This window comes from Anser brachyrhynchus (assembly GCF_964034855.1).
Source record: "Anser brachyrhynchus genome assembly, chromosome: 19".
Taxonomy (NCBI): domain Eukaryota; kingdom Metazoa; phylum Chordata; class Aves; order Anseriformes; family Anatidae; genus Anser; species Anser brachyrhynchus.
Genome location: NC_137712.1, coordinates 5275040 through 5291257, shown reverse-complemented (window position 1 = coordinate 5291257; position 16218 = coordinate 5275040). Strand labels below are relative to the sequence as shown.

General features: G+C 39.7%; 1 protein-coding gene across 3 annotated transcripts in view; it reads right to left on the bottom strand.

The window, feature by feature from the left end:
• MED27 (mediator complex subunit 27) overlaps positions 1 to 16218 on the bottom strand; it is a 141024-nt gene that overhangs the window by 17469 nt on the left and 107337 nt on the right. For all 3 annotated transcript variants that reach the window (XM_080562260.1, XM_080562261.1, XM_080562259.1), the window contains exons 4-5: positions 12274 to 12367; positions 1380 to 1487 (exon numbers count right to left, since the gene is read on the bottom strand). In XM_080562260.1, coding sequence (XP_080418386.1) covers positions 1380 to 1487; positions 12274 to 12367 — 202 coding nt within the window. The remainder of the gene's footprint in view (positions 1 to 1379; positions 1488 to 12273; positions 12368 to 16218) is intronic.

Sequence of the window (16218 nt, the reverse complement as noted above, 5' to 3'; positions counted from 1 at the left end):
AACCTTGAGCTGAACAGAAGCCTAACGCCAGATGCTGAGTTTTGCAAAGGAACTCTTTTACTCAGCTTTTCAGCATATATAGCATTATTATATTTCAAGGGAGCTTCGAAGGAAACTGGATTCATCAGAGAAAAAGGAGCACATCCAAATGAAATGTGACACAGGAATCCATCAAGCACTGTCAGTGCTTTTTAGGCAGACTATCATTTCACTTCCAAACAGAACTTTGGGCAAAGAGGGGCTGGTGCCGTAACTCTGCATTTATATGCTAATAAACATGGAGTATGCTGCAACTGCTGCTGTGAAATGGTATTTAAACCTGTATATTTGAATAATGCAAATCAAAACCAGGCAATTTTTATTTTACTACTTCCTAGGTCAATCCCCTGCCCTTCGAGTGAGGATCTCTCATCTGGGAAACACAGTTGTGCTATATTCTTCAGTAGATCAGCTCCTGGCCTTTTCTGGGGAACAGAGGTTCAGACTCAGAGCTGCTGAACTCCGGGTCAGTACATAACGTGCTTCTGTGTGCTAAAACACAGTTATCACTTCTGAAAGGAAAAAAAGTCTCACCTCATTATAACATGGCCTATGGGTGCCAAGTACTCATCTTGATATAATGAACTTTGTATTTTAATAGGCTTCATAATCAGAAAAGAAAGCTCCAGAGAGAAAATGTGCAACATGGAGGCATTTAGTACTGTTACTGGCAAAGGAGCATCCTGGCGGATGTCTCCGTAAGAGACTATTCCACCCTGAAAAAAGAAACAAACTGAGCTGAAGGCCGTCAGGTCCCATTAACATCTTCTGATGCGCTAAAAAGAGAGCCATATGGAGCATGTGCAGTCGGAAGAAATTTGTGGGTTCAAGCAGGGCGAATTGTTCATGAAACAAAACACTTGTGGAAACAGGCAACGCTTGCTTTTAACAGCTGCTGTTCAAGATGAGCTATTACTGACAAGCAAACTGAGGACTACCTACCAATGATTCTCATAGCTGAGCTTATCATCTTGAACATAAAGCTAGCCCAAGATTTCCCAATGGCGCTCAAAAAAGAAATCTGAACCTTGGGCTACTGATGTGCTGGTACACTGAAAAAATGTTTTCTCAGTAGACACTATTAATGAGGCAACTGGGGTCTAAGGTGATAAATTAGAAATTCAAGCAAGGGCATCAGAGCTTAGAAAAAAGTCAGACATTTGGGTATGAAAAAAATCAAAGCAGAGCATGATAAATTTAAACCTGAGCGCTTTGCAAAACATCCACAAAGTCTTTTGACAGTTTTATGTTTCTAGCACACTTGTGATGGGATTCCTTTTCTGTCATTTAAATACCAGGTAAAAATAAAATTTAACGTTGCTGGATATACAGTAACCTACCTTGCCATCTTCGGTATAGACGTTTTCATTGTAGCCTTTTACTATTGTCCGGTCAATGAAGAGGCTCCGCATCACCACTATCACTTTTAGCACTTTTCCTAAGGTAACCTGTCAAGAACAAGAGAAGGACAAAAACAAGCTGAAGGAGAGCTAATGGTGTCTGACTTCACAAGACCATCAAGTTAACAGCTTAAGTTGATGCAATTTCAGTTCTCAATATTTTATAGACAGAACAAAATAAAAGATCTAAAAACACTGTGCGCATTATGAGGAAGAGAGACTATAAAGTGCAGAACAAACATTCATTTGCAACTGAAAATGTATGAATTCACAGAATTCCCTTGTGTAGACATGACACTGCCAAGAAACTCTTTCCATTTTATTAACAACACAACTCAATAACTTGTCAAAAACAATGAGAAAATGTGATTAGTTTCAATGTATTTTATATTCTCCAATGTAAGTCCATTTATAAAAAAAATTTGAAAGAAGAATCAGACTCTTTTAATGCTAGCTTTTAAAGGGATGCCACTAGTTTAATGTAAAACACTTTAGGTCCGATAAAATTGTAAAATTATTTACCAGAAAACTGAGTGGGACGGGGGCAATTACAGCTACAACAGTAAAAATCTTACATTTTCAAAGGTTTAATTTTCTTCTGCAGAAGTGGCAAAATGCAAAGAATAAAGCTAGTATCATGGAAATCACATGTACTCTGTCAGTATATAACAGAAATAAGCCTAAATTATAGTATTGACAAAAATACAATAATGAAGGCATTTTAATCTAAAAATCAATTTACAATTCAAAGATGAGCTTGCAGTTCAATACGGGTAAGATGTGTCTAATAAGAATTTTGTCTTTGTGTTTTGCTACACAGATGTTATTACAGAGTTTTCGCTCACCCACAAAAGCATAAAACTAAGATCGGAAAAACATTTAAGCTTATTTTAACGTTTCCCACCTGGCACTGGCCAGTTTTCTACTGTCCATGTTCCAATTTCTCGTCCAGTTTAGATTAAGACATGTGATAACAATCGCCTTCTTCCTGCTAACCTCAGCAGACAAATCCACGCCCAAAGAAATCAGTCAATCTGCACCTTCATCGATTTGTTGTATGTTTTTCCCTTTTAATTTCTGCTAATGACTCCTACCTCCCACCTTCAACAGGAGTAACCTCAACCCGATGCTGACTGCGACTAACAAGCAAATCAGCTCTGACGTGCAGAGATGCTTTTCCCCAAAGCAAGAGGATGGGAAATCTGGTACAAAGACCCCGTGAGCAAGCAGAGGCAGGGACCGTGCTGGGGGAGGGCGAGGAGTGATAGCAAGTGCTAAGAAGGGGGTGAGAACGCAGGACTTTGCAGACCAGCTACCCAAGCCGCTGTAAATATTGCTTTTCCACCTTGACGAACCATACAGCAGGACAGGGTTACAGATCCTGAAAAGAACAGCTGGCATCTCTTTGGTACGGGATGTGGAGAAAGCAGCTCCAGGGCAGAAGACTAAGCAACAGGCAAAAACGAGCTGACAGAAACAGACAGGACACGGAAAGGAGAAAGGAGAAAGAAGTCAGTGTCAGACTTCAAGAAGACAGGCTGCTAGGCACGATTTTGCAAGAACATGAAGGAGAAAAGCAGGTCAGAAGAACTAGTAAATTTTTGAAGAAAAATGTTACAGGCTGAAGTAGGGTAACTTGCATTGAGGCCTGAACTAAGCCGACAGCATGACTAGTTTACTCTGATCCCTTTCTTCTTGCAGATTGGGATTTTACGAACATGTAGGAACTACCTCGTGTTCTCAGGCAACCCTATCATGCCATCGAGTGCTGTGAAGTTGGGTCTAAATGTAGAACCTTGCTGGGATACTCTGTAATAAGACCTAGCTGGCCTGCACATAAAGGGAAGTAGCAGAGTTATTTCGGTACCTACCACCGCATCAGCTAAGTTAAAAATACTAAGTCATGACCCAGATGTGCCTGATCTATAACGCTGATCGTCTGCTGGAATCAGAAAGACAGTTCTGTCATAACGGCATAATTAATTCGATGTAGGATGAGGAAATGGAGACACTTTGAAAAAACATGGTCAGCACATTTAGAGTTAATATTTTTTTTTCCTACCTCAGTAAGCCTGGCAGCTCTCTAGGATATATGCCTACTGAGAGAACTGACGCTGGGCAATCATACACAGCAAAATTAGAAGGAGAAAAAGAAGAAGTTTTAAACAAAAAAGAAATTTTCTTAATGAAGAGCAAAAAGGCAGTCCTATAAAAATCCAGACCCAGCTTTATATGTAATATTTTCTATTTTCATTGCCTTCACACACTTCAGTGGATGCTCATTTCTTTCCTCTTCCCTTACGTTTTGCATTTATGATATCTCACATTGCTGCCAGGCAGGGAAAAAAAAATTGGATGAAGTTGCTCTGAAGCCTGTGTGGGATGTTCCTGAAAATCCTCAGCATTAGTAGTCACACGTAACAAACTGAAGAGTCCCATGCTTGGCACTCCAGCTTGCTTGAATATACTTAGTGCTGGCCTCAAACCTCCCCGCAAGACTTACCTGCACAAATCCTTTCAAAATGCTTCTGCATTACCTCATTGCCTTTTTACACGTCATCTGTTCCCACATCTTCCTGTGATTCCCTTTCGGGAAGTGTCACAGGTACCCAGACCCCAGCTCCCATCCATCACGCAGCACTGAGAGGTCCAATTCTGCAACCGGTCTGGGACAAGTGGGGATCCCCCAACTTGTCTGAACGTCAAATAAGCAGGGTTACGCTGCCTACCCCTGTCCCTCACATCTGGAAGGAGCAGTGTAAAACCATCCTTAGACGTGCATTTTAGATGTGGGCTCCCTGAGGAAGATATCGGGTTGGAATCACTACTTACACAATGATTTGTACAATGGGGTCCTGTGCTGGGAGTAGGGGCACCCAGACATTGTGGTAATACAAACGACAGAATACATCGCAACTTCAACCAGGTTAGCACCAGGCTGTGTGAATGAGCTCCGGTATTAGCAGACCTAATTAGCATCGAATTAGCAGTCTGGTATTGAAATAAAAAACCTCCCTGTTTTATGCTGCTGCTGTGTCGGCGTGGGGGTTGTACAGATTTTATAGTGGCTGGGAGATGAAGACTTTCAGACAAACGTTGTGGGACTGTATCAAAAGGCATATTAGTACGTGAGTTAAGTCTGACAGAAAAAGCAATTTTGAAAAAGCAAGCATAGCTCAGAGAAATTATAGTTCATCAATTTAACCGCACTGAAAGAACGAGGCAAGTAGTACAGAGAACGAACAGCCTGGCACTGGTCTGGAGGATGCAGTCAGACTTGGAAGCCAAAAGGATGCCCCACAGCTCTCTTCAGGGTAAAGCAAGTTCTGTGCTATCTACAATAAACAAGGTACCTTTTATTTTTTCCTCTGATAATCGAGGCTCATAACTGTTTTGAGGACTCAACACTTTTGTTCACCTCGACCGCCTTTTACACATCATGTTTTCCAGCAACCAATTTTCTTTCAGTGCCTGCTGAGCACGGCTAACCACAGCCTGTGTTCAGAAGAGATCTACGTATGGAATACAATTTACACCTTCAGTCATACAACTGTGTCCCTATGGATCACCCGAAAGAAGGCAATAAAAAACTAATGGCTCCGATAAAAAAGTAATCGGATAGTTCGACTGAACTCCCGTAGTGCAGGTCTCTGCTTCTGGAGGTCAAGGCTCGCCCGACTGATCCCTTCTTAATGGGCACTAAAATGCCCCTGCGCTTCCACAGATACCAACTGCAAGGAGCTTCTTTCATTATACCGAAAAGATACCTTTCAATTGTGACAAAAAGGCAACAATTCCCTTTCTAAGCCAACTTTTCCCATTAAATTTCAACTTCTTCTGTCGATACCCTGTTAAGACAGCACTTGGCTTTTTAATATTTCGCCTGTAGGATATATGCCAACATGTCCTTGATGTAGAAAATTTTAATTCAAATCAATACGTGTACAAGGTCACTTTAAAATTCAATTAATATGAATGAAAAAATATGCCCCACAGTTCTGTGAGCTGAAAACGGAACAGTTGCAAGTTAAATACTTCTGTAGCTTCTGTTTTGGTCTGCGTAATAACAATGCACATCTAACTTGCTTTTAACTCAAGTGTACTAAATTCAGACAGTTAAGTTATTCATAATGCCCCTGCTTCCTAAAACAGCAGGCTCCAGAAGAAGGTAGGACAGGCAGCTGATTGAAATCTGCAATATTATGCAGCTTTTCTGACAAAAATATATAAAATAAAAATCCTGAAATATCCCAGTTTTAAAAATATTTTGTCTATCACCAAGATAACTCTCAAAGAGCATATGACAGGCAGTGCATGCCAAGGATGGGGGAGGGAAACAGAATCATCAGGGAAAATGCTTTAGATAATTTCTGGTAAGACTGCTAAAAAAGTTCCCAGTTAACATCACTTACTGACTGGAAAAGCAGCGAGTACCTTTCCAAATAAGTCAGTACCAGGGCCAAAATTAATTTACAAAATGAGAAGCATCAGAATTCATTTACCCTGCCAGAATTCTGCCTGGAGGAAATAGCTTGAAACAGCCCCCCCTTAATTTTGGCCTCTCGTTGAAACCGCCAGCAAATGAAAAGTGCTTTTATAAACAATTTTAAAAATGCATTAACAAACATTCTTTCTTCAGATTTATTTAAGTTTGCTATTAGGAGAAAGCGTGCTACCACCACCGAGCTCCAACACTTGTGCAAAAAGGTTCCCACAGCTCCAGATTTCCTCTCGGCATCCCAGGGAATTTGCTGCTGATCTGAGCTGCAGATGCTCTGCATTGCAGAGCTAAAAAAGAAAACATGATTTTCAGTTAACATGGGTACCTCCCTGCTAGTAGAAAAAGGAGGATGACTTTGTATGCAGCTTTTATCCACCTTAGCAAACAACAAGGCAACGTTGAACCAGGGACATAGCCAAGCTGTACGCGTTACTAGCAAAAGGCCAGACACCTGCTCCTTGTGACACCGCCAGCCATAAGCTTTTCCTCCCACTTCTACATTTATCTTACTGATCACTAGAATGGTTGGAGATCCTATTTATGTAGACTGAAAAATAAGGTTTTGTATTAAAAGAAAAAAATAATTAGAACCCACCATCCGGGCCTTCAACTAGTTTGTTGTTTTTTTCCCTGTGTCTCATCTGCTGCTGGTGTGAAGCTGCGCCTTCCCTCACATGCTCGTTATTCTTTAATGATGCCTATTTGTAAATAGCAAGATAAGATGCAATTAAGCCATTAGAGTCTAAATAAATAAACATACTAATTAGGTTCTTTACAAGGATTTTTTAAATTATTTTTTATTTTTTATGTTAGGGCTGGAATTTACCTTTCATTAATCTAACCTAATTGCAAGAGTGTACCATAAAACGTCAGCATAAATGAAGGACTTGAAATCATTTTGGCATATCAAGGATGAGCTGGTGATCCTCTCCCCCAGTACCATGGCACATTCTGCAGATAAGACGAACAAACTACATTGTTCAAAGGTTAAACGCCAGATTTTGCCAATGGCCAGTCACAGTTATGGATCAGTCACGCTAGTCCAGCATCGCTACGGATGGCAAAACGGATTCTGCCTCTTTTTGCATTCTGTGTTACAGCACAGCAGGAGTTTTACAGGGATTTTACAGAATATAAAACTGTAAAAACACCAACACAGACCTGCAAACCACTGGGACTGGTCAGCAACGCCGGTGCGCATTAACCCCGTGGGAGGGAGCAAAGCTGAGGACATGGCTCTCTGGTCTTTCTCTACTTTTTCCTACTCTTGTTCACTTTCCCATCAAAAGACCGTTCCTCATCTTCCCGATTCTTACACTGGACAAGTGGAAAACAATTTACAGCTTGATTCCTACCCACTGCTCACATCGAATGCTTTCTACCTCCACATACACGACCTCAAATGCATTTTTAAAATGCCTGGTAAATGCTGGTCCTCAATCTTAAAAAACAAACTGTGAAGCTACAGCAGTCCCAACAGTCTCCCTACTGGTTCAGAAGAGATTCCTCAAGACCCAGTTACATAAGGGATCCTTGGACATCCCAGCAGCTTTGTTAAAACCTACCTAGTGTCTCCAGGAGAATAAATCCCCAAATGAAGACTCATCACATGTGCCTAAAATTAGGTGCCTAAGCCACCACAAGTGGCTACGTTCCCACCATAAACCTGCCTACCTTTCATCCCCGCTAGCATTAAGCACGCAGGATATCCACGTTTTCTGGAGTCACCGATTCCCCAGTGCCAGTAGCCTGCAGTGCCCTGCTTTGCGTTGCTCTGCAGGGACGAGACATCTCACTTCCAGAAGAAACGCTCAACTGGAAACCCCTGGAGAATTAACCACCAACATGTGAAAAGTTTGCTGTCATTGCTAATTGGAAGGCAGATGTCACAAAGGTCAGTTTAATTAGAAAAAGATACTAACCACAGTCATCTTACAACTTGTAACTTCAGGTCACCAGAGGGATGCGCAGGCACCAGCCCACTAGGAGCAGGTGCTCCACGTGCATCCGAGTGCTGCCTCCGAGAAAGAAACGGAGGAGCTCTGCAAGTCCTAAGGCAATAGTAGCTTCCTAATGAACCACCGCAACGATAAAGGGAAACGCTTACACTGCTAAGCAGTTTGGTGAAAAGAGCGTGTGTGTGTCTTAGGAACAGCGTTAATTGTTTCTAGTCGAGTATGACATTAATACTAATTTTGTATCAATTAGCATTCTTCTTCCCCCTGGTTTTTCAGCTTCTCCCAAGACCAGGGTGTCTAGACCAAGAGTCAGCTTGGTGGCCTTTTTTATTGGGCATATAATAAATTTCAGAAGCCATTTTCCCAGAGAAAATCATCCTGACTTTATGTAAAACACTGATAAACAAAATTCAGACAGAAGAAATTATTCAGATTTAGTGAACAGATGTCAAGCCTATTTGCAATTAATACAGCCCACTTCCATACAATCAGACTGTTTAAAATGCTTGGAACAAGACTTGAAAGTTGAAATGCAAATGTGTCTGGTTTTACTGAGAATGAATAGAATTTGTAGAAGAATGTTTCGTACTTTTTATAGGAAAGATCTACTAAAAATCTAGGCATCTGTACAATTGTATGAAAAGAATTTATCATCAGAAAGTTTTTAAGATAACATGAAAACAAGAACTCGTGATTTCTGAAATGAGCTTTGGTTTGGCAGAAACAATTTTTCAAATTGAGTTAGTTATACATATCATTACCCTTTAGAAACAGCTCAAAATATAGAAAACTATTCATTATTTGTAAAAATATTTACCCAATGTTCCTAACTTGTACAGCAGTGCTTTTATATAGCTTTACAAACACTGGGGAGACAGAAGATCCTTAAAGACCAAGTAGCTCCTGGATCAAGACAAGAGAGGAAGTTCCTGTGTCCGACTAGGACTCGCTAGCTACGTGACCCTAAAGAAGTCATATCTGTCATTGAAAAAATAGGGCTAATATTTGCTGGTTTGTAAAATATTTCTGATATCAAACAAATGAATTGTATACAGGAATTGGTAGCTTCACACTGAAAAAGTGTTCTGAATTTTGGCAGCAGAAACAAGGTATGTGAAACAATCATACGGTAATCACACCATCAAGGTACCTTACTAGAAAAAATAAGGTATTAGCTAAGAATACAACTAACCATTTAATACAAGCAAAAATCAAGGTATTTTTAGGTATTTTTCATTAATTAAAATCAATTTATGTTTTCTTAAGATATGAGGTTTATCTATTTATATAGATCCTGGCATTTGACCAACAAAATCTCACAAAAACCTTAAGGAGTCCTCAGTTCCCCCTGCTGCTGCTGGAAATTAATTTTGCACAACACTTATTAAAGCTGATATAATTCCATGTTTAGTCTTTTTTATGCATAGTGTGATTAAAAGATAAATTGAAAAATCACTAGTGAAGATTGGGATTAAACAGCACCTTGAAATGATAAACTGCTTTTAAAATCAGTTGAGGATTTCACACAGCTCTGAAAGATTTCAATTATTTATGTGTTTGGTCTGTGTAGCATAAATCCAGACTAATGAGGTACAATTGCTGTGTATAAATCTAAAACATAAAAAACTCCTTATTGTCTGGAGAAAACAGTAACCTCAAAGGACTAGGAGGCAGCAACCTTTCAAGGCACAGCATTTGCGCTGCCAGGAATAGTTCTTTTTCTTTTTTTTTTCTTTTTTCTTTGCTTAAAGTTCTCAGCTAATGTGAAAGCTGTACCCTGTTTAGGGAGAACCCAGCTTAATACAAAGGTTACTAGCCGTAAGACTTAGACCAGCAGCTCACACCACTGATAATTATTCCTCTTGAAACACTGGATGAATCGGAGACTCTTCAAGTCCCAGCTCTACAGCTAAGGACACAAATTGATTTCCATGTGCACATAAACTTGTACCTCAATCAGTGTGGGGCTGAAACTTTCTGTATGAGGTCTTTTTTTCCTAAAGATTATTTGTTTGGCAATGTCTCCAGTTATTCTGAAGTTTCAAAGAATCTCAAAAGCACACCCTTTTTCTTCCCCACCTCCTTCCAATAATTTGCACATTCTTAAAATATGTACGCTGTTTACCACGCCTTTGACAATGACTACATGTGTTTCTGATAAACTGAATGATTGCATTTAAAGACGTCTTAACATAACAAATAGATAACCTCTACGTCCAAGATCTTCACAAGCAATGGCAGGTATGATATGAACAGTCCAAGGATGAAACTGGTTGAGATCACAGAGTTACTTAATTAACTCTGAGCAAACACTATGGTTGTGAAATATTCTTAAACAAAACAAGCATTATCTGAATCCTTTGGTATTATGGTAAACCACTCTGCTGTAAGGGAGTAACTCCAAATCTAACTTGGGATGAGTTCAGAGTGAGAAATCACAAGTACTGAAGAAACCTCCCTTCTTCTGGGGGAGGTGCTCTTCACACTGCCCATCCTGCAGCACCTTTCGCTGAATGATTTGTGGCTGAAAACAGCAAAAGCTTTTGTAGCAGTCAGGGCCAGATGGAAAGAGCCATATTGGCAGCATCAACTGAGACAGATGGGAGAGAGGGAAAACCTGGCTAAAAGAAAAAATGATAAAACCATCACACAATCACATGCAAAAATACTTTAAAAACAGTCTTTCTGATCTCTGATCCAAGGAAAATATGCATGCCACTGGTTCAATACAGGGCTGCTGTCTTGTAGCAGCAATAATGTCCTTGATTTGGATACCAACTGTAACATGGAATTCAGTAAGTTACTACTGATTGCAAATGGTGCTTCTTTTACAGCGTCCACCCTTCCAACATACCTTGTTCCTAACCAGTTATATCCAAGAAAATTTGCATAATTTCCTAATCATGCCCAAATCTTGAGAATTATCACATATTTTCTGACCTCAAAAAGCCATCAGAATTGGAAGGCACTCGCTAGATGCAAAGAGGAACCTAAGAGAATGGAAATGGTTTCCAAGCAAGGAAGTAAAACCAAGAATCTTTCTACGGTGAAATAGTTAAATATAAAGTCAGCTTAGCAGCAAACGCAAAAGCTTCCACGACTTAGAGCTTCTTAAGACTGCACTGATGAATTCAATTCTTTTATGGAATATGTTGTTCCACTTGGTGAATCCAACAATTGCAGATTAAATGTTTTAATTCCAGTGGAAGCCAGCTGTTTGTTTTAACCTCTGACTCAGTTAATCTCTTGCAAATTTTGGGCTGTTCAAAGAAAGTTAATAATGGAATGTTAGAGAGTTGATTAATAAGAACAACATAACCACAGTTATACTTACTATAGAAAAGTGAACAAAAACCTTGAAAAATACAGGCAACATCTAAAAATAATAGGGCATTCAAATTAACAAACTATAAATAGTATAAAATCCATTGACTCAACAAATCCGTTTTGGCAGAATATCTGAGTTTTAGATTCATGTTACCATTTAATTGGAAACAAGAACTATACTCACATACACATTATACCCAAGCCTTCTGTAATTGCCTGGACGAAAAAGGAAAATATAAGAGGAAGTGCCATGAAAAATCTGAGATGGAAAAGATTGATTTGGTCCCAATTCTTAACAGGGGTATAGAATATTTTCTAGTTTTATTTAAAAGTTTGCAAAGATGAGACTTCTGTCTGTCATCTTACTAGAGGAGAATCAGCTTCTAACTGCCATGCTATTAGACCTCAACAGACTCTACTTCTGTGATAACATCCTCGAGTAAAAACTTTAAAGACTCCTCTCTAGCTATAAGCACAACAGCTGCCTGTGAAAATTGATGTGAACAATAGGCTCTTCTGGAATGAAATCTTGCTTGGTCAGGCAGAAATAAGTCGAATGTATTGGACTTGTTTATCTATAATCCGGCCTTTACTGCTCATTTACTTCAAAGGCAAATTCTTGACTTCATCATAAAACAGAAATTCACTGAACCAAGATCAATTTGAACAAATTTAAATCATATTGGTTTTCTTTTTCTTTCTCTTCCTCCCACTTTTTTTGTTCTTAATTATCATGATTAAGACACACTCATTGCCAAGACTGCTGAAAAACACAGTGCGTATTTGAGTTTGCGTTCATATTTCTACAACCATATTTAACAATAAAATGTAATAGATCTGATGTTTAAATGCAGAATTCTTTTTGTCATCCATTTGCCTAAGAGCAAAGAAAAAATCTTATGTTCCCCCCCTCCACCCCCCCCAGCAGGGACAAATGAAGAACAGTGTTTTTCTGGGAAAAAAAATAATCTTTAATAACCTGCATTTTAGAAATACTAATTAAATCCCTTAAGAAATCCATCTTAAGGGATTAAATGATGCAACTTACCAGAAGCATTGCAGAGGTCCCATTTGGCCGGGATAGCTGGATAGTCATTTCAGGGAACATCCTATCAATGCGATTGATCACATCATCGACGTATCTACCACACAAAGCAACACAACAGAATTAACACACACACACTCCTGGGCAGACTAACAGATTACTACTCCTTTTTAATAATATCCACAGGTCTTTAAATTATTTCTCTTTGATACGTATATATATATTTTTAAATGCAATTAAAAGACTTACTGATAAAAGGAAACACACCAGAGCCCTATGTTGTTTTGAAAATTAATTACTCTGCCTTTAAAAACATGCATTTACTTGTTTTTTGTCCAAATCTGTCAGCCTTAAATTCCTGCTATCATATTCCTATACTTTTGCCTCGGGGGGAGGTCAAAGGTTACATTATCAACATTAATCTTGCAGCATAGAAATTCACAGGTTATCACATCCTTACCCCCCTCTTTGAGCCTTCTAACCATTCCTAGTGTTTTTTTTATTTCCTGAATCTTTTCAATTTATTACACTTCATTATTACAATTCATTTTCCAATTCATTTATAGAGCGCTGGTGACTGAACTTGGCTGGCACGTTCTGGAAGTGACCACATGCAGCGGTACGCTGACATCCTTCCTGCAGGGCGTAATCCCTCTGCCTTCGGGCAGGCCCGGCCTAGCGCCCACGCATCTGCCTTGGGTACCCGGTGCTGCGAGCAGACCCCACACCCACTGACGGTGAAAGCTTCCTTGCAGACTGCTCGTTTCCCAGGCCACGGCATCCCATCCTATGTGCACGTCTCACGTCCTTTAGCCATTCCTTCGGACACGTTGAAACGCACACTATCTGCCTCAGCAAAGTTTACCACACAGTCAATACTGCGCTGTAAACTGATCTGTCCTCCTATACCACTTCCAGTTCCCCTTGCCCTTGGCATCGTCTCTGTGATGTATCAGGGATGTTTCTGTGCTTCCTCTTCGGCTACTAATAGAAACACTCAAGAGTGCAGGGCCGGGTACTGCTCTATGCCATCTTCAGAGACTGTCCCACATTTCCAAACAGGTAAGGGAACAACGTGCCATCCTCTGGAAACCAGCATGGGAGTCGGAACTGAGAACTGAAACGTGACACAGCAAATAGCAGAGACAGGAGGCCCCCGAGGCCTACCGAGATGTCAGCTCCTTACAAAATGATCTCTGAGAGGCTGCAGACCCCGCAGTGCTCGATCCAGTACTGACCACGAGAGCTGCCCACCACAGACCAGACAAAAACACCGCTACGGAGGAGAAGGGAAATGGCCCTGCTGCCTCCACCATAAAGCAGCTGTAACGTGACATGGGGAGAGCTGGAGCAGGGCTCTGTCAGCACACGGGAGAAGGGAAGATGGCAAAACATGTACAAAATGAAATATTGTATGAGGAAAAAAAAAGGAATCTTGCCTGACCTTAGATACAGAAGAACTATGAGCCTAGGTGGATGCTGTATATACATATTCAAACAAAAACACACAGCATTTTAAACAGTGTGAGTCTGGATATTTAAATATGTTTTTGTTTAAGAGAAAAGTATTTCTGCAAAACATTCTTAAACTGAGCCAAACATCCTTTATTATGCAACAGGTGAGTCTGCAAATGTTTGGAACAAAACACCCGGCAGTATTTGTCAAGTAAACTCCCTATGGGATTTTTTTCCCCGTCAAAGTTACAGGACACCAAGATCAAGGGCTTGTAGATGAGCTTACTCATAGGAGTCACTGAACGATGAAGCCCAACAAGAAACTCCCATTCTGAAACCTGAAAAGTTTTCACACCTTTTCGAAACAGGGAGATGCCACACTTACCAACTCTGTAAGAGATCGGTCAGGAGGGGCACTACTGACACTAACATCTTGTGCATTTACCAACTCTGCAACTTGATCACAGAACCATGAATGCATTTCTTTACAAATTACTTTCATGCTAGCTCACATATGTGCTCTGATAAAAGATTTTTGTAAAAGATTTTGGAAACTCAGTTGCCCTAGTTAGATCAACAATAAAACTGAAAAATCTAATTATTTCTCTTTAACCTGCTTAGATGAAGGCAAAAAACCTTGAATTCTTGCTCTTCAAAGTTACCCAGGTCTAATGTTAGTTGCTGGAAAAACCAAACAAAAAAAAAACCAGCCCCCCGTCCCCCCAGGAGCTACCCTCCATTTTTTACTTTGCAAGGGATTAAAAATAACCACCAGAAATATACATATATATATATATACATACACACATATACATACACACATATATATAATGTATGAATCAAGGAAGTTATACATACACAGCTGGTAAAATCAGTCCATTTTTTAAATATAACAAAAGAGTGGAATTAGTTACGCCAATTTTGCAATAAAACCTTAATCCGCCTTTCCAGTTGTGCAGAAAAAAGTTTCCCTGTTCATTTGAATGACTCATTAACAGCTTGCTTGCTAGTAAGCCTTCAAAATATCCATAAGCCAAGAACTTCCATAGCATGGTGAAAGAGGCATGTAAATGCTTCAGAATGAATAATCTACACACCAACAGCACACACCTATTTTTAAACATTACTGAATCCCATACTTTTTTTTTTTTAAATACACTATGAGAGTTTATGCTGCTTTGTAAATGCAATTACTGCAGGCTTAGCAAATAAATTATCACTTGTGTGTGAACACAGCCTGGGACACTCTAATGCAAATTATTGCGTAACTTAAATTTTCTAGTTTTCTGAGGTTAGGGTGATAATAAGTTAAACACAAACAAAATACAAAAAGTTGCACATCATAAGACAAGGGCTCCTTGCATACTGACAAAGACGATATGCATGAAGGAAGAAAAATTCAAGTAATTTTAAATTGTATAAACAACAGTTGGATTTGGGCATTTAATCTGCTTGTGTCTTTTTGAAAAACCCCGGTGGACATGCACATTTATCCTTTGAAAATGTGATCCAGGCTGGTTGGAGGTAAGCAATTCTTCAACTCTTGGACCTGATTATTTTTAAATGTAAAACTTCTCTTGACTGCGTGCATTAAAACTTGACTCAAACCCAACAATCATCTTGTGCTACCTGAGCAGCAGAAGAAAAAGCCCTCCTTTTTCTTTCAGAAATGACTGGTATAAGGCAAACAGGGAATTCCATGCTTGTGAAGAGGCCTAACTGAAATCAGGCACAAAGCTAACCCATTGGTTAAAAAAGCTGATACAAACCAGAAATCTTCTGAAGACTGCTGTTTGTGTTAATTCCACGCTAAGGTCTTTCAGAAGCTGGTTAGTAACATATTTTGCATTTAGAAGCCTGTTAATTTTGTAACACTCTTCATAGGTCAGTTGACACCCTCCCCTCAACCCCATCCCTCCAAAAAACCCACAAGCAAACAAACAAACAAAATTGCCAAGAACCCCCCCGCACACACAGACTCCTAAGGAAATACGTTTTACTCTGGCAAGGCACAGCAGCTCCTGGGACTGTCCTTACAGGTAGATTTTCCTTTCCTTCCCTCACTCAAGAGGATGCCAGAGAAAATCCAAGACCCCTTTGCCTTTTTTCCATTATTATTATTATTTTTTTTAAGTAGACATCAGGGCTTCCTGAGGACTCATCAGAACAGAAGGATTCTTCAAGATTCACATAAAATTACTAGATTAGCCTGGCTACATGACAGCCTCAAATATAAAATGACAAACAACCTAATCTAAGGCAAATTCTTCTAGAGATATGCCCTTCAGAGAGGACATCTGGTAAAACATCTTGTGGAAGGATGGATATGATAAGTCAGATGCAGCACAGCAACGTAGAAGCATAGCTGGTGACGATCTGAGAGAAAACTGAAGAACATACGATAAAGACAAGATAAAGAGCACTCCTGAGGCTGTCTGGAAAAAGGGTCAGAGAAAAAGCTGCTGTCTGGAACTTATTTTGCAGAGCTGAAAT